At 47.8% G+C, this 27,262-nt stretch overlaps 1 protein-coding gene across 7 annotated transcripts in view; it reads left to right on the plus strand.

Moving 5' to 3' along the window:
* LOC147623979 (HAD-superfamily hydrolase, subfamily IG, 5'-nucleotidase) overlaps positions 1 to 27,262 on the plus strand; it is a 112,032-nt gene that overhangs the window by 75,578 nt on the left and 9,192 nt on the right. For all 7 annotated transcript variants that reach the window (XM_086820650.1, XM_086820649.1, XM_086820655.1 and 4 more), the window contains 3 exons: positions 2,094 to 2,151; positions 2,260 to 2,336; positions 2,479 to 2,549. In XM_086820650.1, the coding sequence (XP_086676776.1) occupies positions 2,094 to 2,151; positions 2,260 to 2,336; positions 2,479 to 2,549 (206 nt within the window). The remainder of the gene's footprint in view (positions 1 to 2,093; positions 2,152 to 2,259; positions 2,337 to 2,478; positions 2,550 to 27,262) is intronic.

The following is a 27,262-nucleotide window of genomic DNA, read 5'->3' on the forward strand; positions in this document are numbered from 1 at the left end:
GATTAGTGCTGTTGCTTCCTCCAGTGTTGTTTCACGAGCTGAACTTGGTAAGCCTTGACTCTGTTCATCTATCTCTCTTTCTATTGCTTGATGTCTGTTGCAGATATGTGTTATCTGGCCCCTTGTGAGAGGAGGGGTATGGCAGATTGACAAGAGATTAAGACAGAGATTGGACAGCACATGTATGTTTGAGCTGAGAAGATGTATCATGCTCTTGAGTTATGCCAGATGTATGCCCATGGCTGGCCTGCTTTGTGATCTTGGCTGATCAGAGGGAGGCACAGTGTGTTGCTTGAGGACACAGATCTGTGTGCATAGATCCTCTGTGCTGAGAAGGATTTGTGGGCCGTCAGATTGGACTTACAGGTGTAAACTCTTGGCTGGTCTTTGTGTTGTACTCAGCCATACATATTATTATAATTGAATAAAGAAATACCGCAAGGGGCGCCAAGCTTTGGGGCCAACAGGTGTCGCTGTGTTTTCAGATTTGGGCACTCTAGCCCCAATCTGTGTTTTGTTTATCATCTAGACTACAAGTGGACGGGCGATTGCTCCTACCGCACTCTGGTTTTCTATCAGAGGCCGGTTTCACGCTCTCCCTGCTCAGCTGCTGCTGGATCAAAGCCATGCTGCCAAGGTCTGAAGAAAGCCCGAGCACCCCTGATGTCAAGGGGACTCATGGCAAGGACCTTGGCCACACTCTGGGCGGTCTCAAACTCGATCTGATAATGTCACCGGCCCAGAAGCTGTACGTCCAGGATCTTGCCCACATCTGCAAGCAGGCGGGCCTGGAGAAGATCCCGGATCTCCCCTCTGCTGGGGCGAGTGCCGACTATACGGCAGATGGTGGAATGGGCCTGAAGGCGTTCCACCTCTGTGGTGAGGCTCGCTTCCTCTTCCGGCGAAAGAGAAAGCCTGATGGGGGTGTCCTCGGGGGCGGGCGAGGGGGCTGCTGATGAGTCCCTCTGAGACGAGGCGGGAGGAGTCTCCATCAGAGTCTGAAGCTCAGGCGTAGGCGAGGCGAAAGCGGAAAACCTGCAAGAAACGGGCTGCACACAGGAAGGCGGAAGACCGGAGGAAAAAAGAAACAAAACCCCCAGGGGGGTGGAGGTCAGCACGAAAAGGAGAGGGGGGGGGGGTAAAAACGGCGAAGGAAAAGCATGGGGGGGGGGCGGCAGCTGCACGACTGAGGGGCGGGGAGGAGAATGCTGGCGGAAGGGGGCGATGCAGAGGCGAAATGGGCGAAGAAGGGGATGGGGCGAGAAGGCGAAGAGGCGAGGAGGGAGGGGGCGAGGGGGCAAGGAGGAAGGGAGCGCAGCAACGAGGGAGGGGGGGCGCAGCAGAAAGCAGGCGAAGGTGGCGAAGGAACAAAAGCAGGCGGGGGGGGGGGCAAGAGCACAATGGCGGGGGGGGGGGGAGCTGGTGTGCAGGTCGCGCAGGCAGGAGGCGGGGCGCAGCTTCAGCGAGCATAAGCCGAGTCCTTTATCTCTATTTTCATTTTGTTGCCCCCGAAGTGGAATGTAATCACATGGATGTATCTGATTAGTCCTATAGGTCAGATGTGGCCTCTAAAGGACGTTAATATAGTTTTCTTTCTTTTCTTTCTTCTTTCTCTCTCTCTCTCTCTCTCTCTCTCCCCCTTGTCCCTGTGCACCATGGTCATGGCTTGAGCTTCCTTATCATCCCTCTCTCTACTCCTACACACCTATCATGGATATCTTTCATCCTCCATAGCTCCCCCCCTGGGATACCCTGATTGAGGTAGGAAATGGCAAAGGGAGGGGCTGCATGAAGGAGATGAGGGGTGAGAGGGGGGCAAGGGAAGAAGCGCAGAGGGAGGGGGGGGGGCTGAGTGGCTTTGTGAAGGAAGGAGGGGGGGCGCACGATGGAGATTAGGGCAGACTGGTGGGGGGGGGGGTGTGGGTGTTGCCAAGAGTGTGCACGTGGGAGCTCCTAGCTCGCTTCTTGAACCTCCAAGAGGGCCACATTTACAACATGAAATGTTGGTTTAAGCAAAGGCTTTTCATTTTTTTCAGATAATTTGTTCTCAAACCATAAGATTACTCTCTCAATTTCTCTTTCATGTTTACAAGGTTCTTTATGTTGGAGATCATATTTATGGGGACATACTCCGAAGTAAGAAGCAACCTGGTATGGTTCTTGCCCTTGCGGTTGAACTTTGAGTTTTTATATGCTGCATTCGTCTATTACTACCTTCCTTCTGGATATAAGATAAGCACAAATTGCTCTTATGTGCAGGTTGGAGGACAATGCTGGTGATCCCAGAATTGGAGAAGGAATTGGAACTTTTTTATCAGACAGGCCAGACAAGAAAGGTTCTGTATTTACACAGACTGCAGCTTAAAATGTTGTGACCTGCATGGACAGTCAGTTTGCAATTGTACTTGAACATTGCAAACACAGCATGTTTCACATTGTTTCTGTAGACATTTAATAATTTTTGTGGCCTAATTGCAGGAATTAAGATTGTTACGGGAGAAGCGTGATAGCATCGAGGACAAAATCCAACGGCTGATTTGGGATATCAGGTACTTCGTTTTCTGCATGGACACAAGAAGTTGGGGAATGCTTTCTGCTATAGATACTCATAATATCAAAGAAGGCCATTGGTTTGCGTTTGTTCCCCCAACCCCCCCATTTAGTGTCTTTATCATGGGGTGGCATGATTTGTGTGTTTCTAGTCAGTATGAACTGAAAAATATGTTGTTGAACACGAAAGGGTCAGTGTTCCCCCCACCCCCCCATTTAGTGTCTATCATGGGGTGGCATGATTCGTGTGTTTATAGTCAGTATGAACTGAAAAATATGTTGTTGAACACTAAAGGGTCAGTGTTTTTTGTAATAATGTGTGCCTAAAGTGCCTGGAGTGGGATGTTGAAACACTCTCTCTCTCTCTCTCTCTCTCTCTCTCTCTTGGGCTCGATTTTTTTGATGTATTTTTGCTATTGTAGATTTCCTTTGGATAAATCATGGCATGCATCTATCTCATTGTAGTGTATTGTACTTCAGAAAGGAATTTTCTTTATTTAGGTGCTATCACGCCCATGGTGCAAGCACTGGCTTGAGACAAATGATGTCTTTCGGTAGGGGCAGGGTAGGGAACTCATCTCCAAGCCAACCCATTTCCGGGAAGAAGATGATCTTCACAGCAAGAAGCTAATGATTATTCAGGGCCATACAATACTCATTTCCCACGAGGCTGCGCAGCTGTCATGTACACCCACTGCACTAGGGTGGTATGGGACTTTAGTAAAGCACATTGCACTTTTTTGTGAGCCCTAGTCCAAGGACCAGTTATGAGTTGCCATCTAGATTGGCCAGGGTAAGTCAATGCAGTCAGTTGTGCAGAATTTTGAACAGTTTTGTAACCCACTTGATGTTTAAGTTTTGTACAGATGTCCAGACGTTTATTAGTTCAAGTGCCGGGCGCTGGACATCAAGGTAGATGAGTCGGGCATCAGATATTTTTCTGGGAAGGGTGGGACAGCAGAGGGGTAGCTAATAAATGCAGAAGAATCATTGTGGAGCAGGCCAAGAAAATTGCGGACAGATTGTATGCGTTTGTGTGAACTGTTACTGGTTTGGGTAGCCACGTGTGTGTATTGCCAGCCTTAAATAACAGGTTATTTTGAATGATTTATGCCAGCCAACCAGCCCACGACCCAATTGACGAGGTCATTTCAGCCTTCATAAAAGCCCCATGAACCTTCAGCAAAATTATCCAAGACAATTCAGCATTCGTCCTCAGCAATTGAGCATAGGCATCAGCATTTTGCTTAGCCCCGCAAAATAGGCATCCAGAAGTCCAGCGCTTAGAAGGCATTTTGCTCTGATATAGTTCTTTTTTGGATCCTGCCTCCTTTTCTGCCCGGATTCATAAACCATCTCTCAGCTGAGCGAGGAAGATATTCTGAGGTCAAGGATTAAATCTGCATTGTACTCAATTCAGCTTCATAATATAGTAAATACACTGCAAGTTGGGGGGCCTTCAGTGGATTATTGGGACCCAATCGGGTTAATGGGGCAGTCTCTCTTTCCTCTCTCCTCTCTCCTCTTTAGCATTAAGTTAACGCACCGAAGTTGTTAATCAAATGCCGCAATCACAAACTTTCCGCTAGCCCATGTAACATTGGTATCAAAGCGAAGACTATCTGGAGGTTGTGTATGGTTGGTGCTTTTTTTCCCTTCTTTTGAAGTGGATGGTTGGTTTTCTCTCCAAGAGAACTGTAGAGCCGCTTGCACAAGTTCTCTAATGGATGGTTTGTAGGCACTTTGGAAAAGTCATTGAACAGCCTACTCTGAGTTTCGAGGAAGAGAGCTTTGAACGAGGAATTCGCTCGGGCTCCCAACCTGGGGGAGCCAATGTCACCAATTCCAATGGGAAGCCAAGATGGACCCCTGAGGATGTAGATGGTTATACAAATGCACAAGTGCACATAATCCACAAAAAAGCAATTGGAACGTGAGCATCATTGCACACTTAAGCTCGAGAACATGAGACTGGAATTCAAAGTTCAAATGGATCAGCAGTGACTTGAAAGGGAGGAGACTCATTGTGCCAAGGAGGACTTCTGTAGAGTTGAGGAGGCTTAGTGTAGATAGGACCATTAGTACCTCCTAGTCATTCTTTAGTGACAATCGCAAGTTCTCCGCACCCAAGTACCCTCAACGCTGTCCAACTGTCAGTCACCTACCTCGAAAAGCACATTTAGTAAAAATAACAAGGGGCAGCGGAGTGGTGATAAAGCAGTCTTGGGTCCAATCCCAGGCTGAGGCCTAGGCACGATTGCAATCTGCAGGAGCTTCTAGCTGTGGCAACAAGATTGCAGGAAAAAAATACGGCTTATGCCTAATCAAAACGCATAGGAAGACAAGACATGGTGTTTCTTGTCTGTGTTTGTGGGGAAGCAATATCAGAATGAAAATTGATAGTATCATTGCCACACATTTAGACACAACAAGTTGTCTTAGGTGTTTGGTAGCTTGTCTCACCATGGCAGTAGATTTTGATCTACCATGTCCATATCGATCCCATCTACTCCTTATTAATCCCGTCTATTCATGCTATCGCGAGCAGGAAGGGGGAAAATAGGTAGGAGGGGATTGTACTAGGGAGCATGAGCTAACAAAGTTGTTCAAGTGTTATGGATATATAGGTGTCAGTGTGCGGTCACACTGTTTGACTGCAATAGCAGAGAGGATGTTACCACAGAGTAGCCGCTCGGTAGGCACATTTTGAGTTGACTCTAGTAGATAGGCAAGTCAATGATTCTGGCACATGTATGAGTGGATGATTGATAAGTAGTTACTTGTAGCATGCTGCAGCAAGACATGCAATAGACAAAGGCCAAGATTGACTAATAGGCACGACCATACGACTTGTTGATGTGATGGTCTAATATGAACATTAAAAGCAAAGAGAGTGCTTGCATGTTTTATACTTCATAATTCTTCATTGTGTGTGCTAAACCCTATAAACATATTTCTTTCATATGCTTCAAAAGCGGAATAGAAGAGCACATAACATATGTGAGTATTGTACACATTTTTTCAAACATCTACAAACGTTTGGACGAACAATCATACGTGTATGATTGCAACTATTCTTGGCACTATCGCGATTTTCCCTAGTCAACTACATACTGGAGAGGAGAGGAACAAACGAAATGCGAACTTTATTCTCGATTGCGACCATACAAGATACATTCTTTAAAATTAAAAATGTATGGGTGTCCTAGTTGAGTATGGATTTGGGTTTGTGAAACCATTTCATGCCCAAAATCACGTGTGCATCCGTCCAAGGTGTGAATATGAAATCACACATAAGCTGAAAGATTAACTTGGCATTGCTGGGTTCGTACTTGATCCTAGGACTCCCAAAAAAGAGCTATATAAGCTCTAGCCAAAGGTCCTCAACGAGACATAAGTTTTGGTCCTGGAGAAAACTACCGGCCTATGGATCCTCTCTTCTTCTCCCAGCTCCCTGCAGTGCAGCAGTACCAACGTGCAGACTGGCTGCCTGGTGAGACTGGCTCTGCGAGGATTGATTTCATATGATGACTCAGTTTTATATATTCTCCTCTACGTCTTTTTCTTAAAAGTAAAAAGATAATAAATTGAGTTTTCCAATTGGAGCAGTCTGGTCAGGATTGATCCTCCTCTCCCATCTTTGTGTGTGGAAATCCTCTCTTGCCACACTCACCTTTTTGTGGATCCTCCACCCTTGATAAAAACCTTCCTCTAGCAGTGGTCTTCTTAATAAAATACAAAAGGAAAACTTCTTGAAGAACACTCACACAGCTGGGATAATAGCGGGAAGGTCTCAATGAGGTGGTGAGATAGTGGTTCTGTTTGTGATTTTAGGGCTTGCCTGTTTTTAGGGTTTTCGTTTGCGTTTTTAGGATTTTCCTGTTATTAGGGTTTCTCCCTGCGGTTTAGGGTTTCCCTCTTCTTCTCTTTTAGGGTTTTTCCCCTGTTTTTAGGGTTTCTATTGTGTATTTAGGGTTTCATCTGTGCTGTCAGGGTTTCAGCTGCGTTGTCACCGTCTGCTCTGAGCCAATGTGTAGGACCTCTCTTTGCAGCACCATCGACCCTCTGTGTCTACATTGGCAGTGTGCCTATTCTCAGGTGTGGAAACCTGTGGTAGGTCTCTCTTCACTTCTGCCGGAGTGTAGCTCTCCTTCATGCTGCCCACCTTTGTGGTTGTGCATTCCTGTTTCCCCTTTTTCTGGAAGTCTTGGACATGGCAGCCGCTGGTCTGGAACCGGGTTCCACTTCAGGTACTCGCATCGACACACTTCGCAGTCTGCAGTTTATGGCCATATAATTGGCCTTTCTCCGTCCGGCTCAGAGATTCGGACTTAAGTTGCAGGCTTCTCTCATCATCACCGCTTGCCGGATTGTTGAGGTTCTTGTCTTAGGTCGCGGGATCTTCATGCTTCACCTTGTTGATGCAAAGGTGTGACTCGTCTTCTTAGTCGCTCTTCGTTGGTGGTTGCTGATAGATATGCCTCATTCGCTGGTACCAGGGCTTTTCGCCAGCCAACTTTGACCAGTGCCTTAAGATCCCCTGCCACCCTGTCACCCTTCAATTCCCTGGTCTTTTTCAGAGCTTTCTCCTGCTGTGAGACGGATTGTTGCTTCCTTTGGTGTTCCTTACCACAATCCTTTGCCTCTACAGTGGAGGGTGCTCCTGCTAAGCCTACTGTTCCACAGGACAGGGTGGCAATTGCTGATCCCTCACAGCTTCCGCAAGTAGTCGAGGTATTAGACCATGGCAGCACATGGCCGGTGAGGATGGCGGTGACTGGGTAGAGTGGCCAGTGTTTGCGGTGTCATCAACATGGTCATTTGGCGAAGGAGTGCCCCTGTTTTTCTCACGACAGCACACTACCACTGGTCCAGATGGATGTAGCCTTTGCTCATGTGCGGACAGCCATTGCAAGGTCACAAGACAAGCATAAGAGGGCTGCCGACAAGCATAGAAGGTGATTGGGTATTGCTGAAATTTGAGAAAGCTAGGTTTCGAAAGAGGCCAGGACAAGAGGGATTATATCCAAAGCTTTCTAGTCGATATTATGGGCCCTTCAAAGTGATTGAAAAGATCAATGTAGTGTCCTTCATGCTTGCTTTACCTAGCCATTGGGAGATTCACAATGCTTTTCATGTGAGTCTCTTGCGGAAGTATGTGGGGCTAGACCCGAAAGAGCCTGTCATTGAATATCCTCCCGAGATTGATGAGCTTGAGAAGATCCTCCAGCCAGAGCAGATTGTATTTCACAAGGAGAGAAAGTTACCACATGGGAAGCTTTCCAGGAGATACCTTGTGAAATTTAAGAACTACTTTCCCATTGATGCAAATTGGGTAGATTAGGATTACTTTGTTAACTACCCGCAGCTTTTGCAGGCATATCTTGAGGCTTTTCAGTTCAGGTCAACTGTTTAGAAGCCGGGGGAGGATGTCACCATTTGGTCCGTCTCCATTTTTGGAGCCATTTCTATGGGACTGTCACTCCATAGAGCGGTCAGATTTGTATCCTGTTCACATGTGGCCAGGCCAGTGCCCCATGTGAAAGGGTTAGTCATTTCGTGTCACATGGAAGGGAACCAGTTGTGTGCCACTCGTGTGTGACCAATATTGCGTCATATGGACGGGAGCCTGTTTGTTGCCATCCGTGTATGACCAGGATTGACCAGGTTGCGTCTTATCCATGGGACTGTCACTCCATGGTAGGATTGATATTTGTGTCCGACCTTGTCTATGGGATTGTCACTCCATAGGAAGGTCTGTGTCATGACTTGTGGTTTGCCTATGGGGTTGGCACTCCATAGGAAAACCATGACTTCACATTTCTGTCTGTCGTGCTAGTTTTGTGCCCGACAAGAAATCTTTGTATAAGTTTAATGAAAGGGAGATTTTGTCCATTACGTGTGCACATGCATTTATGTTTGTATGCATAAACTTGTTTTCACATGACTTCTTCTCGTGTGTTTGCCTGCTATGTCGTGCCAATAGACTGGACGAGAGCATCCCTTGTGTACCATGGATGTGCTGTTTGTTGATGAGTGGGTGTGGCGTGTGAACGGGTGGTAAGTATTACCCTTTTTGGTCTTTTCAAATACAAAATCCCTTAAGTAATGTCAACTTTAATAATTATAATGTTGGATGTTCATACACATTTAAATATTGGCTGGACATTTGCTCTAATGTAGGTGCCCAACATTATAAATAACATCTATAGTTATTATTACATGAAGTAATTCTTCTTCCCCCACACGTGGATGGTTGGTGGGAGTGTGAATGAACGAAAGTACCCGACTGCATCTGCTTGTACCCGTCTCTGATTTGTAGCCTGTACCTACTGTACCGGCTTGTACTAGCCTATACGTGACTGTAGCAAATTATACCTACAGTTGTACCAGCTGCTGTTGAACATCTACTGTTGCCAGGACTTGCCTACAATTTGGGAGTGCAATAAAAAGGGGATGGGCTTCTCTCCTGAGAATTGAATTTGATTATTTGCTAGGTATTTATCTTTGTAATTTTTAGATTCAATAATTATTAAAATTAAATGTTGTTTGAAAAAGTTTTGTCAGGGAAAATATCACGCCACGTTGCCTTTATTAAGTAAGGCCATTAGGACGGTGACTTTTACCCATGATACCTTGACCGCGCTCTCACATTTTGGAGGAGGCAGTGAAGGTCATTTGGGGTATGAGGAAAACTGGGAGCAAAGCTGATTCAGGAGCACCAGGTATTGCTCCCTCCATGCCAGGCGTTAGTATGGGCATGCCTGTTGGTGCACGGTCCTCGAAGACCAGTGAGAATAGGTGTTCACCCAGTGAAGGTGGGAGATTACCTGTGACTTGTTCTACTCGGACAACTGATTCTTTATCGACAATATCTCATTGTTTACTGGTTATATTCACTCCTTGTTATGGAGAAATTTGGCCTAGGGCACATGAACACTTGTACAAATAAATAGTCCAAGAAATACAACAGTATTGAGGAGGGGTCGGCTCTTTTCGGCCCCAGTGATGGTGTCAAGTGTTCTTTGTTATTTTCAGTTTTAATGTTGCAAGTGTTGTCTATTATTTGAATTAGTTAAGTGATCTAAAATATGTGTATTTTATCTTCCGATTTGTCAGGCCTCATGTGGGGAGCGGTTACAGTTGCCCCCTCCAGTGAAATGATACCTTTAGAGACAGACGTGTAGCCTCTCACTAGCCCCAATCAGTGTTCATCCCCTCAGGAGGAGGATATCTCTCTAGCTCTCGTTCTCGTTGCTCTAGACTAGAGAGATGTTGCGGTGGTGCCCAGGGTCTTGCCTCTTCATACCTAGGCATTCTTTCATTGTGGCCCTTGAGTGTTGATAAGGAGGCTACAATGGATTGAAATTCAGACTGGCGTGCCCCGCTAGAGGTGGTTGTTTTTGTCATCAGGAAAGTGGGCATGGCTTTATTGCTCATAGCTAGGCGTGATTCCCATGCGTTGCATTTTTTTTCTCCCAAGAGTCAGATATTCTTCATTGGACTCTATACCTTGCCCTACAGTATGTCAGGATGCAGTTAGCCCGCAGGGTTGGCAAGTGGTTAGGACCTTTTGGAGAGTAGCTGACGAAGGCTCTTACCCCTGATTGTTTTTGTCTTGTTGCTTGGAGATGGTCTGCTAGACGCTTCTTTCTACCAGTTATTCTTTGAGTCGTGAGACTTGGGTTCCACCTCCTTGCTCCCAGTCATGGAGTGCCGTTGCTGCAGCAAGACACTTTGCTATCACCACCCTTGCTCTCTTTCCTTGGTTGACGGCTGCTTATGAGACTCTTGCTCGGTGCCTGAGGCTCCTCCCTTTCTCATGGTCCTTCTCGGTGGATCTGGAGTTTGATTCTTCTACACGGTCTCTAGCCTTTATCTAGCAACTTCAGCAGCAATACCGTGGTGTTCCTTCTCTCAAGGATGACGTGGCCCATGCCACAGTAGCTTTGAGTGACATTTTTGAGAATAGATCTGAGTTCGAGTTTCACCCTTGTGCTTCATTCTAGGTCCGCAAGGGGGATCAACAAAGAGTTTTTCAGAACTCATGGACGGCTGCCTTGTCGACATCAGCTTAGGGCTTTGAGAGATTGCTAGGGCTCAATCCGTACAGCACGAGATGAGGTTTTGGAGGTGGCCAGTGAGTTCTTCTCTACGTTGTTTTCTATTGAGGCAGATTCTCAAGAGGTTGAATTCACTAGAGAGAGAGTCTAGAGTTGCACTCCCAGGGTGGGGTGGTCACAGAGGAGATGGGTATGCGTTTTATGGCCTCTTTCACAAAAATGGAGTTTGCAGCTGCTTTTGTACTACAGCGTGCACACACTTGTCGAAGTGAGGATGGTCTCTCTCGAGCCTTATTTCTCTCCTTTTTGGGAGTGGCTGAAGGACCCTCTTTCTTTTGGCCTTTCAGAGGATTTTCTACTCTAGCAGGAAGCCATAGAGCATGACATGTGGCTTGATTTGTCTCCATCCTAAAGGGGGTGACAAGCTGGAATTGCGTCGGTGGGGAGACCGATCACTTTATTGTCGACCGCCTATAAGGGGGTTGCAAAGTTCTTCACCCGTTCCTCCCAGAGCTTATTCATGACACTCACACATGCTTTGTCCAAGATAGGAGCATCTTGGACAATATCTTCACCTTCTTTGAGGCTACAAAGTGGGCTAAGTAGAGAGGCAATCTCTAGCCATTTTATTGTTGGGCTTTATAGAAAGCATATGACAGGGTGGATTGGTCTTTCTTGGAGGGCACTCTTAGCTGGCTTGGCTTTTTCCAGGAGTGGATTATGGTGGTGTCGGGCCTTTATCGTTGTGCCAATAGAGTCAGTGTTGGAGGCCATATGGGTGATTCTTCACTTGTAGCAGTCTGTGAGATAAGGATGTCCTCTTGCTCCTTATTTGTTTCTTTTCTTTGCTGAGGCCATGTCTTATTTTCTTCGAGACGGTGTTATAGAGATTCATGGCTTGAGGTTACCTTTAGATTTACTTGAGGACCTCCTTGATGTAGAGTATGCTGATGATATAGCTCTGTATGTAGAGGATAATGCACACGTCTTGGAGCATGTGCGAGTTGTTCTTGATACTTTTTGCTTGGTAGCAAGAGCAAAGATCAACCGGAACAAGTCTTTGGGTTTCATGATCGATCCTCTGGCTTTTCCTACTTGGGGTCAATAGTGGGGATTCACTTGGATTGGTCACGAGGAAACTGCTCGCTATTTAGGTTTCCAAGTTGGCCTTGACATATCGGCAGCCCAATAGTTTGTTCCAAAGATCTCCTCTATTAGGAGAAAGTTGGCTTTTTGGAGTTCAGCTAGACTTTATTTGTCTAGCAGGGCCTCGATAGTTAATCAGGTTCTCTTGGCCACAGCTTTGTATGTTGCTTCTTGTTGGTGCCTTTCACGTTCTTCGATCTCTCAGCTTCGACGGTTGATCTGAAATTATTTGTGGGCTGGTTGAGATGGCACTTTGGATACGAGAGCTAGAGTGGCTTGGGATATAGGTATTCTACCGACACGTGATGGGGGTTTGGGCATCATAGACCCTGAGACACAGAGCAAGGCTTTACTAGCGAAATTCATGGTTCGAGGGCTCACTCCAAGAGATCACACTTCGAAGATCTTACTTTGGGATGGTGTGTGTCATCGTCACCCTCGCCTTGGTGGAGATTGGAGGTCTATCCTATGAAATCCCCACATCAAAGACGCTTCTGGACGCATGATAGTGAGCGATCTTACATCTCTTGGGCTCGCTGGAATGCATGTCCTGCTCGCTCTGTGCGGTCTTGGAGGACTGCATTTAGGGACATATCCGACCCTCATCTTGTCCAGCGTGTTGGAGGTCTCACTTCTGTGCATGCTTGACAGACCAAGATTGATGAGGCTGTTCGTTTACAGTGGCTGTTTAGATCGCATCATCACTTTGAGGGGGGTTCCGAGCCCTTCTGGCAAGCCCAGTTGTCACTGACAAGAGTTCCTCTCGTGGTTACCAGAGGAGTTGCTGGTTATGGCACCTCCTATTTCTGAGTGGGTGACAGAGGCCAGTTACACCAGATTGATCCTCCTTCAGTCCTAGAGATTGATACTCTTAGATGGCAGTGAATTAGGGTGGTTGCCTCTTGCGGCAAGGGGTGGTTTATTGACCTTCTGTTGATTGATTCTAGTTTATGTGAGTACAGACTGTGGATGTGGGAGAACCGTCCTTTCGTAGACTTAGATTGGATCCAGGTGAGTGGTTTTGGCCTCCATTACGGCAAGGCCAAGAGCCGGTTCCCTTCTTTCAGTACAGTGCCAAGACTGGGCATCGCGCATTGCTCAGACATTCCACACCCCCCCCTTCTAGAGCTCCTCGTTGGCATGCAGAGGGGATTTCTCCGGTTTTCTTGGGGAGATTTTGGAGGCAGCTTTCGGATTTGTGGAGACCACATAGGACGACTTACTTTGTGTGGATGCTGGCACATGCTGGTCTACTAGTGGGCAGTTGGCTAGTGCAGATGGGCATTCCGGGCACATGCTCAATTTGCTCAGATGGGATCCCTAGGGATTCTGCATCTTTGTCTTTGGTCTTGCCAGTCCTCTCAGAGGGTGTGGACAGGTGTTTCATGGTTTCTCTTATGAATTTCTCCGGACCTAGGTTAGATTACCTGGGGTGCATCACTGGTTGCAGCCAAATTTGGTAGGCTGGCATCTTGGATACAAGGCTTCTCGAGATGATTTAGTTTTACATATCGAGCATGGGATCTCTGCTCGCATGTGTGTTTTTGATATCCCTCGTCATGTTCTGCATTCTCAGGAATCATCGAATAGTTGAGAGATCTTTAGTATCATAGGCCCTATTACTGGTTGGTGCATTTGGAGGGCCAGATGTCGCAACACTCTTGGAGGAGAATCTTCTTCCACTCATCAGATTTTGGCAGATATTTGGTTCGACACCATTCACATGCTTCGTGGTGAATGGGACTATGTGATGACTCTCTCCTCTCGGTCTGGTGAGTTGTGGAGAGAACATTTCTTGGAGACTTGGATTCATCACTAGATTTTCTTCCACTTGCAGGGCGGTACCCCACGGTGGAAGTACATTCCTCCATAGTGGTTTATGTCCCGCAGCTCTTATCTTCCTCAGTGAGATTTTGTATAGGTTTTGTTTTTTGGCATAAATTTTGCCTTTGAGTGCGGTTGGTTGCACTTGTATTTTTTGGCGCTTTAGTGCGTGTTTGTATGAGATTTTATGGTAATATAATCAGCTCTGTTTTATGATAATCCTGGTCTATCACAGACCACGGAGTGAATAACTCGTTGTGAACAATAATAACCCAAGTCTTGCTTATATAGTCGCTACTGCTACTATAAATAACGGTCTGGTCATAAATAGCGAGTATATGAATATGCATCTGACTGAACCATGCACATAGCCACAAACTCAGCCATGAAAACAGTCCACAAAACTCTTCCAAATCAGTCCACAATCTTGTCCTGTTTCCACCCTCTGAACTGCCGAACCCTTCCTCTCACAAAGGGCCAGAGAGAACAACTCCGGAACAGTCACGAGCTAGTGAATAGAAGGAGAGAAAAGACGCGAGGAAAAGCCCCGTACTGTCCTGCCCTCTTGTCTTGCAGCAGCCAGGAGAGAGAGAGAACCTGCTGTCTAGCCTTGTGTTTCCACGCTTCTCAGCTGACAGTCAGCTTCTTGCCGAAAGCAAAGGAGAGAAAAGAGGAAGATCCTGTAGGCGCCTGTATATTCAGCCACACAGCAGCCAACCAATCCTCCAAGAGCCAAAGAGAGAGAGAGAGAAAAGTAGGCCTGTGTCTCTGCCCTGTGGCGCAGCACAGCAGCCAACTTTCACATCCCAAGAAACAGGCGTGAATAAGTACTAGGTTGCACCTCTGCACTCTGCAGCACAGCCCGACTATATCTCCTTCCAAGAAGCAACTTGTGACCAGCACCGTAGAGCTCCTTGTAGCTGTTTTTCCAGGCCTGAATTCAGCGCTGCCCGCCTACAGTCCTTCCAGAAGCAAGAGAGAGAGAGAGAGAGAGAGAGAGAGAGGAGTGTGCTCCAAAAGTAAAGTAGCCCCCCCCCCCATAAATAGCCTAGGGACCACTCAAGGTTTTTAAAACCTTTCTAGGGGCCACCCAAGGTTATAAAACCTTTTGAACTTTAATTCCTTGGTCTCCCTTCACACTTGGGGTTGTCCACACATGGGTCAATAAAACTTAGCCCCAAATATGAACCTTTAAATATTTATCTTGCTCGCCGGCCACCATGCTCACACTTATGCTACACCCATTTCAGAGGGTCATTTCACAGGGTCATGACAGCAAGCTTCGGTTCATTTTGGTCTTCACCCTCGGGAGGACTCCATGGCAGCTGCTGCGTCATCCCAGACCGAAGCGGCCATTGCTTGCATTTCCTTCTCCAAAGTGGATCTATAGGTTCTTGTCACGACTGTTGTCTACAAAATTGTTGGAAGCTGATTCGCGCACGGACAGCTCAGGGATCTTTTCAGGCCACAGCCTCATTTGCGAACCTGCAAAGATCACCGATATTCACCCTTTGGGGCACAGATACTACTCGGTGGAGTTCGATCCGCCATTGGGGTCAGGCCGAGTCATGCAGCTGAGCCTTCTTGCAGTGCGTACGGTGCAGGCCTTTTTTGCTCGGTGGCAGCACGGCTTCGATCTTGCGTCTGACCCATTGGCTAGCATTTCGGGCTTCCCAGTGACAATTTACTTCCCAGGCCTTAGGAAGGAGTAGATTCCTCTTCTCCCGATGATTGGTGGTGCCATTGGGAGAGTGATGGAGCCCCCCCTCCCCCCCCCCCCCCCCCCCCCTTTCCCTAGCACCGCTGCCTCCACCATCGCAAGGGCAGCTGGGATTCCACCTCTGGTATCTGTGTGGCCTTGCCGGAATCAGTAGCGCATTGTATTTCTATTCCTAGCCTCCGAGGGGACCCCATACAGCAGTGCGTGAAGTATTCTAGCCTCCTAGGCCTATGCTTCATTTGCAGATAGATGGGTCACTTAGCCAGAGCTTGCCCTCGGCCGCAGTCCAGGAGACCGCCTCTGGTGGATCCTCCCCCTTGGTTCTCGTGTTGACCCTCACTAAAGGGTAGAGAGAGGGGTAGGCCCTCAGCAACAGAGCACTAGGCCCTGACTTCGGGTGACCTAGCAAACAGTGAGTGGCGGAGGGTTGGACCGCGCCCAGGCCACCAGACGACCACCAGAGCCGTGGGCGGCAGGCTGGCAGGTCTCAGGAGGATTCGATTCTGTCAATGAACCGCTACGAGCATTTATCCTAGCACGTGCCCATTGGTGACTCAATGTTGTGAGAGACCAGCCGGCCTCTCTGAGCCCCCAGCGGGCCCTCCCCCTAGCTTCCTCCCCCTAGCTTTCCTCTCCGATTGATCCCCCTCTGCAGCACCCCTCCCCGGCCACTCCGCTCTCTCGCCGCTGCCTCCCCAAGTCTCGTAACCGACTTCTCTTGCCGCAGCGCGCTCCCACCCTGCCTTTATCATCTGAGCCCCCCCCCCCCCCCCCCTCCCTCTCCCTCTTCTGCCTCTCCAGAGCACTCTCGTCGCCCCCTAGCAGCCCCGACCCGGTGCGGAGTCAGCCGCGGGGATCAATCCGTCGCTTGATTCACCGATTCTATGATCCGGTAGAGATGACCATCATTGCCTCCCCAGTGAGGGCTCTCCCGCAAGAGTCCCCAGGTAGGGCCCCCCAGGATCCTGGGACAGTCTGTGGACTATAGTTTCTTCCGGTGTCTACCGACGGAAGAGACTTGACATATTTGAGGAGACAGTCGTCCCTATTTGGGTATGTGTGGTTTTTCACCACTCCAGGCCCTCTACGCCAGATAATGGCGTGATGATCTTCTCTTTCCCCTTCAGTGCGGCCACGGGGACAGAGTGGGATGCTGCGTTAGTGGCAGCTACCATTCATAGTTAGGCAGTCGAGGTCTCCCACCATCTCCACTATCTCCGCATCATCGACATTCTCACCCATTTTTGGCCTCTTGGCTAGAATGGAGCTTAGAGGTTCAACCCATCAAGGCTAGGACAGAGGGATGGTAATATCCAGTCCGGAGGTCCTGCTCTTTGTGTTCATGCATACCTTTGCCACGGTACCTCCTCCCCCCTCTTACAGGTACCTATAGTATGATCGATGGAGTCGGGAGCATGGATATGCGTGTGCTCAAACAGAGTGGCGTCACATGTAGGACAGGATTAGTGGCCACCTGGCGCGCCTTGGCCCGCGCACGGATTGTGATTATTCCTGTCTAAACGCTTCCCGAAGACTCTTTGAGTGGAGGGTAGTTCCGCTAGTGCCGGATCCTACCGAGATTGATATGCGGATTGTCTCATGGAACATTTAGGGTTTAGGGGGGCCTTAGTGCTTTTAGAGACGACGCATCCTACGAGGCAAGCTTCAAAGGGCCATAGTGGGGGGGCCCATAGACATTCTTTTCCTCTAGGAGCATCATCTCTCAGAGGGAGGCACACGCAGATGCGGGAAGATTCTTCCAGGCATGAGTCATACCTTCTGGTCCCCATCCTTCGGCCCCTCAGGGATGCAGGGAGTGGTGTGTATTTCTGTCAGTGAGCAGTTGTTGTCGGCCACGACTGACTCAGGAGTCATTGTGTTGGGGCAGGCACAATGGATTACCATTACTATTGGAGAGGATAGTGTTGGCTTTCTCAACATCTTGTTGGAATTAGGGTTGCAGGAAAGCACACAAAGCTTGGAGAAGAAGGAGCAAGAATGCACACAATACAAAGTATTAGATTGTGTCAATGTACAAAAGATAAGTTAGCCCTAGAAGGATGGGCGTATATACAAGCCGAGGGAAAAAACCTCCTAAAGAGGGAAAAAGTGTCCCGGCGGTCCTAAGTGTGTTCACACACATCACTGCCTATATATATATGGCAACAAATCCCCCCTGGGAGTGATGGTGTGAACGAGAGCTGGCACTCATGTATAGGGGAGTGCCATGCCCGAAGTAGATCAGTCCACAAAGGGGAGCAAGCCCAAAGCTTTGCGGAAAGCTTCGAACTTCTCACGAGGAAGCGCCTTTGTGAAAAGATCGGCGAGGTTGTCCTGTGTTGGCACATAGGCCAAGCTGATCTCTCCTACTGAGAGTCTCTCCCTGACATAGTGATAATGCACCTCAATGTGCTTTGTGCGAGCATGAAAAACTGGGTTTCTCGCAACTGCCAATGCGCTCTGACTGTCAGTGAAGATAGAGGTGGTAGACTCCTGTCTAACACCCAAGTCAGCCATAAGCCGTCTGAGCCACACACACTCAACCGTAGCTGTGAAAGCTGCCCTGTACTCAGCTTAACAACTAGAAGTGGCCACAGTAGGTTGCTTCTTGCTCAACCAAGATATGCATGAGCTACCGAGCATGAAACAAAAACCACTTGTGGACACTCTTGTGTCATAGCAACCAGCCCAATCTGAGTCCGAAAAAGCATGTAAATCTGGCGGCAACGATCCCCACTTAGGATAAAACAACCCAAGATGTATGGTGTCACTCAAGTAGCGAAAGATGCGTTTAACTGCCTTCCAATGCTGAGACCCTGGGCTATGCATAAACCTGCTCACCTGTGAGACTGCAAACTGAATGTCCGGCCTCGTAATGCATACATAAATGAGGCAACCAATAGCTGTCTGATAGAGTGTGACGTCAAAGTGATCTCCAGCATCATGAAGACTCAACTTCAAACCTGTCTCCATTGGAGTAGCAATAGGCTTGCAGTCTTCAAGGCCAAATCTCCGCAACAATGTCTCAATATACTTTGTCTGACACAAAGCAATACCTCCATCACACTGCTTAAATTGTATCCCCAAATAATGATGCAAATGTCCCAAATCTGACATCTCAAAAGAGGCATTCAAATCAGCCTTAAAATCAGCAATATGACTCTCATTTGGTTCTGTGAGCAGCATGTCATCGACATAGAGAGCAATGATTAGATGTACACCATCCACACGTTTAACATACAAAGTGCTTTCTGTTGGACTATTCTGAAACCCATGTGCAGTCAAATATGCATGTATCTTTTCATACCAAGCTCGTGGAGCTTGCTTTAAACCATATAAAGCCTTTTTCAACCTGCACACTTTGTTTTCCTGCCCTCTTTGAACAAAACCACGAGGCTGCGATACATACACCTCCTCATGCAAATCTCCATTCAAGAACGCAGTCTTTATGTCCAGCTGATGTACATTCCAACCATTATGAGCTGCCAATGCACAAATGCTACGAATCGTAGTCATACGACAAGTGGGAGCAAAGGTCTCAGCAAAATCAATGCCCTTTTCTTGAGCATAACCCTTTGCAACAAGTCTAGCCTTATAGCGATCAACACTGCCATCTGGCTTTCGTTTCAACTTAAAAACCCACTTACATCCAATGGCCTTTTTACCAATAGGCAAATCACACAAAGACCATGTACCATTCTTGATTATAGCATCATATTCACTTTGCATTGCAGCCAACCAATTTTTTGATTTTTGTGCCTCATCAAATGAAAGAGGTTCTTCCTCTTCACACATACTAGACACAGCCAAAGCATAACAATTTGATGCATAAGAGGCATGCTGAAAACCTGAACGAGTACGACTAGATATAGGTGCATCAATATTACTATCACGCAAGGTTTGCACCAGCCATTTAGGCATACCTCTAGCCTGCTCATTTTCAGCCGTATCCTCAGAAATTACATCCTGTAAATCTGCATCAGAAATAGGCTGATCTATGATGTCGTTTGAAATCTGCATAGGTTGAATATTTGCCTCATTAGGACTTATATTTGAATTCCCACCTGTAAACAGAGGCAACAATGTATCAAATACATCCCATGAACTCACACCTGTCTCTTTGGTACATGATAACAAAGGCTGCACAGCATCTTCCACAAAAACAACATCTCGACTAATCAAGATCCGCTTTGGCTGCGGATGATACAATCTGTAACCCTTGCTCTCAGCACTGTAACCAACAAAAATGCATTTGACAGCCTTATCATCCAATTTTCTGCGTTGTTGCACAGGCACTAAAGCATAGGCCAAGCAACCAAAGACATGTAAGTGACCAATAGAAGGCTTCCTGCCATGCCAAGCTTCGTATGGAGTAATAGACTGCAAGGCCTTAGTGGGACACCTGTTGAGTACATATGCAGCACACATGACAGCCTCAAGCCAAAACGCATGTGGCAAAGCTTGGCTCTTGACCATACATCGTGCCATCTCCATAAGTGACCTGTTTTTCCTCTCAGCAATACCATTTTGCTGAGGGGTATGCACTGTACATTGGTGTTTTATCCCACGACTAGCCAGAAATGCATCAAACTCTTTAGACATGTACTCCCCCCCTCGATCAGAACGGAGGGTGCCCATAGTACAATTGGATATATTTTCAACCATAAGCATAAACTGTTTGAAGCACAAAAACACTTCGGACTTTGCCTTCAGTGGATATACCCATGCATGCCTTGAGTAATCATCAATGAAAGTCACGAAGTACAAGTGTTTACCAAATGACGGAGTTTGCATAGGCCCACATACATCACTATGTTTAAGTTGCAATTTGCGAGTGGCCCGCACAGAACCATCCTTTGGAAACGCAGAACGTTGCATTTTGCCCAAAATACAGCCTTCACAAACATGTTTCAATGGTGCCTCAAGAGGGGGCAATGAAGCAACCATATCAAATTTCTGCAAACGCAGCAAACTAGCAAAGTTCAGATGACCAAAACGAGCATGCCATAGTTTTGCATCTGAAACTGCCTTTTCATCAGAAACTGCATTTGCTGAATCTTCCACACACTTGTCATAAGAATTGAGCCTATACAGCCCACGAAACAAGGTGCCAGATGCAATAATCGTATCACTAGAAGTCAAATCATGAACAGTACATCTGTCATCCACAAATTTGACTACAAGTCCAAGTCTAGCAAGCGCAGAGACAGACAATAGATTCTTCTTTATCCCTGGCACATACAAAGCATCTGAAAGTGTGAAAGCGCTGCCATTTGCAGCAGTAAGCATAATTTTACCAACGCCCTTCACTGGGTAAGAAGCATTATTGGCACATGTGACAGTATTCCCATTAGAGACAGCCTCAAGAGAAGTGAACATATCACGATGCGAGGTAATGTGCTTTGTAGCACCACTGTCAAAATACCATACATGAGAGTCAACAGAAACTGCCAAACATGCATCATGTACAGATGGGTCATACTGGCAATACACGCTAAACGCCCATTCTGTATCCTGCACAACATTTGCAGAATCTGCATTTGTAGAAGCATCCGCTATTGTGGCTGCATTTGACTCTTTCTTCTTTGCCTCTTTAGCCTTTAGCTTAGGGCACTTCTTAATGACATGATCATTTGCCTTACAATAGTTGCACCTGGTCTTTTTCTTGCCTTTATCAAGAGCCTTCTCAGACTTATTGTTGTTACCTGTGGAAGGAGAAGAAGTTGCAGACCTACTAATAGGAGAAGAAACAGTGGAAGGGGTTGCCTTACCACTTCTTCTTTGTTGCTGGGCAGCAATAAATGCTTGATCAACTGCACGCTGTCTGGTCCTGTTTTACTTGGACTGCGCTTCTTGCAAGAGCTTGTTGACTAAAGTATCATACTTGACAGCATCAGGTCTGTCCTCAGTAAGAAGTCTCCATGTGGAAGCAAAAGTCTGATATGTCTCAGGTAAAGCATCAAGAACAGTTTGTACAAGAGAATGATCAGGAATAATCTCACCTGCAGAAATCAACTGTTCTTTGAGATCTTTAATCTCAGCAAGAAAAACATTCATGTCATCATCTTCTTGCATAATCTTCAATTCTAGCTCTTTACGCAAGTAAGAGATTTTTGCCTCGTTACGACCTGCATACAAACCAGCTAGAATATCCCAAGCCTGTTTTGCTGTTTTAGCTGAACAAATATGTGGGGTGATGTTATGTTTGACAGAAAGTGCAATCAAGGCATGAGCTTGTGCATCTTTACCATCCCAACGAGCTTGTTCAGCAGTGGGTAAAACAGCAGCAACAGTAGAGCTGCTAGAACCTGCAACATCCTCAACAGATCCTACATCCACATAACCTGGACGTACATCCATACCCTGCACAATGTTCCACACTCCTTTTGCAACCAAAACATGCTGCATCATGTATGTCCAAAGTGGGTAGTTGCTGTCTCCATCCAGTTTGTCTTCAGCAGACAACATGCGAAATACATCATTGTTGTTATCAGCCATGGTCACTGACTGAAACTGATGCAAAAGCTACCTGTAATGAAGCAAAGACTGATCAGAGAACAACTCATGCTATGTAGCACGGTCCACAATAGAATACGTATGCGTGTTTTGCAGAAAACTGCACTGTCGAAATTTCTGCACAAAATGACGAAAACACCTGTGCAAAACTTGAAATGCAAAAACGGAGCCCGAAACGACCTCAGATGCGATTTTTGAGAACGCTAAGCCCTACGGGCTTATTTACAGAGTATAGGGACCTGCAAGCGCTCGTGAAAGCTCATCTCAATCGGAGAACGTGAGTCGGAGGGTGCTGGCGGCGTAGCCCTGGGAGCCGATGCCTGCTCTGATACCAATTGTTGGAATTAGGGTTGCAGGAAAGCACACAAAGCTTGGAGAAGAAGGAGCAAGAATGCACACAACACAAAGTATTAGATTGTGTCAATGTACAAAAGATAAGTTAGCCCTAGAAGGATGGGCGTATATACAAGCCGGGGGAAAAAACCTCCTAAAGAGGAAAAAAGTGTCCCGGCGGTCCTAAGTGTGTTCACACACATCACTGCCTATATATATATATGGCAACACATCTATGCTCCGAACGTTGTTGCAAGTAGAGCCCTCTTCTGGAGCTCAGTACAATAGGACCTCCCTCAGGCTGACGTTTGGTGCTTGCGCGGTGACTTTAACATGATATAAGCAACAGAGGATAGGCTTGGAGGTGGCACGGCCCCATTTTCAGGAGCAGAGTACTCAGCCTGCGATAGGACCCTTGGCATCTTCCAGAGTTTGGGCGTAGCCTTGGGAGCCTCTACTTTTCGAGATCGGATGGGAGAAGCACATGCCCCAATCTCTCTAGACTTGATAGGTTTTATATTGAAGAGTGGGCTTGCAGCAGCCGAGGGGGTATGATTGGTATTTTGGCAGGCACCTCCTTTTCTGATCACGCCTCGGTTATTTTGTCCTTAGAGGGCCCTTGGACGCATGTCATGCATGTGAGCTTGAGGATTCCATACAGCCTCATTTAGGACCCTGAGATATGTAGTAGGATAGAGCAGATATGGGCGAGATTGGATTTGCTTTCAAGCTCTGCTGCGTGCACACTGGATGAGGGCTTAGGGGAGATCAGCTATTTCTTGTAGGAGGCAGCCCTAAGCAAGTTAGAGGATTGGAGAGGAGTTTGAGGAGTCTTGTCTCTTTACAACGGCTTCAGGAGAGGTCCCCGGATAGCTTATGGATCGAGAGTCAGCTCGCGGCCGCTCGTATGGAGATTAGATTCATAGAGGAGAGGAGAGTGGAGTACATATATCATGGTAGGGCCTCTTTCTGGACACAAGCAAGCGACAGAGTCACATGAGATTTCTTTGAGATAGCTGGACCCCATAAGTGGAGAGATGGTATTCGTAGGTTGCGTGGCTAGCATGGAGCTATCGTTTTAGATCCCGTGCAGGTGAGAGCCATCGCCGCGGACTTTTTTCGATCCCTCCTCACTGGTGCCCTAGCATCTTCACAGGTGGTGGACGCATGCGAGAGGATATGGTGGCATACGAGGGAGGTGGTGTCCGCTTCTCTTCGGTCATTTTTATTGACACCATTTACTGCTTAGGAGTTGGCAGACGCATTGACGACACTTCCTAGGGGGAAATGCCCAGGGGCGGACGGGCTTTTAGTCTCCTTCATTCTTCGATTTTGGGACCTCATGGAAGGTGGCCTTCGAGCTGCCTTCAATGAGATTATGATTATAGGTGCCATGCTAGACAGGCTCTCAGAGGGCGTGATTCACTTGATTCCCAAGGAGGTTGGTGATAGATTGGAGATTCGGCAATGGAGATCCTCTCCTTGGGACATCCTATAAGATATTGGCGAAGGCCATCAGCAAGAGACTTCAGCCTTTTCTCCTAGACTTGATCCATGACACTCAAACTGGCTTTGTTTAGGATAGGAGCATCCTAGACAACATGTTTACCCTCTAGGAGGCGATAGCTTCGGCCAGGATGTGGCAGTAGGACCTCATTGTGCTCACCCCGACTTGGAGACCAAGTGAGGCTTTCCAGTGGATCCCAAGGGGCACTCCAGTTCGCTATCTCGGTTGCCAGGTTGGCATCGATATCTCTCTTGAGCAGCAGCTCGCTCCCCTTCTTCTGAGTATTCGGAAGAAGCTTTTATATTGGAGCTCAGCGAGGCTCTCCCTAGTAGGCAGAGTGGTGGTGGCGAACCAGGTACTTCTAGCCACCATGTAGTACATCACTTCGTGCTTGGCCTTTTCTCGGGCATGCATTGGCTAGGTACAGCGATTGATCCGGAACTTCTTATGGGCTGGAAGTGATGGGAGTTTTACGACCCTGTGTTTTTCTCTTGACCTTATGCAAGTGTGCATGGGAATAGGGCAGACAGTGTGAATGGCATCAGTTTAGGGCAAGCTTTTATAAGGACCCCATGTGGGGGGAGGGGAAAAATGTTTAAAAACCTCTAAAAAATAAAAGGACCCCGCCTTTGGGAAAGGAATCGTGGTCATCTGCTATTATGGGGGCCCCATGCTGTTTTTGGGGGAAGACGGCTGCATCTACTGGTGTGTGTGCTTTTCCCCCCCAAAAAAAGGGCGGGTGGCTGCAGAGATACGCTTCTGAATGGGGGAAAAGCAAGATCGGCTGCAACTGCACGCGGGGGGGGGGGGGGGGTGTCTCTTCTTGGCAAAGATGGGGCTGGTCGGGCTGCAGCACACACGCCTCTCTCTATCTCTCCTTGCAACCAACACATGGGCTGGACTGTAGGAAGCGGGCTGCTCACGCGTGGCAAAAAGCAGGTGGCACACAGAGCTGCAGGCAGGGTTTTGCTCTTTCTCCCCTCCTCGCTTGGCACATGGTCAGGTTGGACTGCGGGCGCACAGGGGCTGTCCATGCTCTTTGAGAGAGGTCGGCTACAGTGGAACTGCAGGAGAGCTGCAGCACGTTTTCTCCTCTTATTGGCTACTGTCGGGCTGGCTGCAGGAGGCACACAGCCGACAGGTATTCCTATCTTTCTCTCTCTTGGCCAGCAGGTCGGGCTGCAGGAAGCGCACAGCTGATATCTCTTTCTCCAAAGGAAAGAAGCGGGCTGAAGGAGGTCTTTTCTTGGCAAAGATGGGGCTGGTCGGGCTGCAGCACACTCGCCTGTCTCTCTCTCCTTGCAACCAACTGGGTGGGGGGGGGGGTCTTTTCTTGGCAAAGATGGGGCTGGTCGGGCTGCAGCACACACGCCTCTCTCTCTCTCTCTCTTTCCTAAGGAGTGGGTAAAGCATCACCAGGGATATATATGGAAAGTACCTAGTGGATGTATTGTTTGGATGCATTGAGTGCTTTGATATGCTCATGATGTATCACTTGTCGTGGGTCCTGCGGGATGTCCATGGGCGTAAGGCTTGCAAGCAGCCCTTAGACCGTTACTTTAGAGTAGGTAGAGCATCTTGAGGAGCATATTGTTTGTGAATGCATGTGTGTGTCATATGTAGACTGATGCATGGTTTTGTTTTTGGCTAACACAGGTTACGTGTTTCCGCTTGGTTTTTAGACTTTTGCTGCAGGTTCTGAAGGAACAAGCAAGAGTTGTATGTTACTGTGACACAGGGGCATACCCATATTGTTGTGCAGGATGATTGTTTCATCACCCATATGCACTTGAGGGTGATTGCTTTTGTGATATTAGACGTCTTTGCTCATTGGATGCTTTACTGTGCCGTTGAGTGCAATCAAGGACGCTTGCCATTTTTGAAGAGGGGGGTATGTTATGACCCTGTGTTTTTCTCTTGACCCTATGCAAGTGTGCATGGGAACAGGGCAGACAGTGTGGATGGCATCAATTTGGGGCAACCTTTTATAAGGACCTTTTTCACAACCCCATGTGGGGGAGGGGACAAAGGTTTAAAAACCTCTAAAAATAAAAGGACCACCCCCCCCCCCCCCCCCCCCCCCCCCCGCGGGAAAGGAATCGTGGCCATATGCGATTATGGGGCCCCATGCCCTTTTTGGGGGAAGTCGGCTGCATCTACTGGCATGTGTGCTTTTCCCCAACCAAAAAAAAGGCGGGTGGCTGCAGAGATACGCTTCTGAATGGGGGAAAAGCAAGATCGGCTGCAACTGCAATGGGGGGGGGGCGGGGCTTCTCTTGGCAAAGATGGGGCTGGTCGGGCTGCAGCACACACGCCTCTCTCTCTCTCTCTCTCTCTCTCTCTCTCCTTGCAACGAACACGTGGGAAGCAGGCTGCTCACGCTTGGCAAAAAGCAGGTGGCGCACAGAGCTGCGGGCAGGGTTTTGCTCTCTCTCTCTCTCTCTCTCTCTCTCTCTCTCTCTCCCCTCCTCGCTTGGCACATGGACAGGTTGGACTGCGGGCGCACGGGCTGTCCATGCTCTTTGAGAGAGGTCGGCTACAGTAGAACTGCAGGACAGCTGCAGCACGTTTGCTCCCCTTATTGGCTACTGTCGGGCTGCTGCAGGAGGCGCACAGCCGACAGGTATTCCTATCTTTTCTCTCTTGGCCAGCAGGTCGGGCTGCAGGAAGCGCACAGCTGATGTCCCTCTCCCCCAAGGGAAGAAGCGGGCTGAAGGAGGCGCACAGCCAAGGCTGATTTGAGACTGTTTATGGGCTGTTTTGGTTGGCTGTAAGTACAGGGTCACTTGGATGTGTTTCTTGGCATGGAAGTGATGCAAGCTCACATGGGTGCATGTTCATAGAGCAGATTGTTTTCTTCCTGCTTGAAAGGAACAGAGGGACATGCAGTTGTGGGCATATCTATGTTTCCAGATGTTTCATGAGGAAATAGGCACTGGATGTATGCCGTTGTTGGCACTGTCTTTGAATGGTGCTATGTATGGTTCTGTGTGGAAACAAGACAAATGTTTCAAGGGGAAACATGCCTAAGGGTTTCATGCAAAAATTGGTCGTAGGTTTCTCGACGAAACATGTGTTTTTGGTGTTTCTCAAGGAGATAGGTCACATGCAAGCAGTGGGTACAAGAATGGACACATGTTTGGTACAGCCTTGCTGCTGATTGGACAGGGGTTCGGGAATCCATGACTGAGATGGATAGTACCCCTTGGAAGGCAGAGAGGGTTGATATAGGTATGTTCACTGAATGGTATGGTGTGCTATGATGCGAGTTCTCTTTTTTGGAAACAGTTTGGAGTCGTCGTGATGCAGGAGCACTGGATGTGTCAGGGTGTGATGCTGTTCGTAGGGTGAGAGGCTATGGATGGTTGTGGCAGTCGTGATCATGGGAGAAAGCTTCTATATGCAGGACTCAATGTGTGGGAGTCTTTCGATGTGAACAATGGCTGGACTTGCTTGTGGATGCCGAGTGGACAAGAAGCCATGATGCAGGATCTTTGCAGGCTTTAGAAGTTCTACTGTGACGGCTGAGTTTCCAGCCTTATTGTAATCAAAGCTCTTATAATCAATTAAAGAAATACTGCAAGGTGCACCACCACGTTTCGG

The sequence above is a fragment of the Cibotium barometz genome, chromosome 26, assembly GCF_041138505.1.
Source record: "Cibotium barometz isolate CiBa-2024 chromosome 26, ASM4113850v1, whole genome shotgun sequence".
NCBI lineage: Eukaryota > Viridiplantae > Streptophyta > Polypodiopsida > Cyatheales > Cibotiaceae > Cibotium > Cibotium barometz.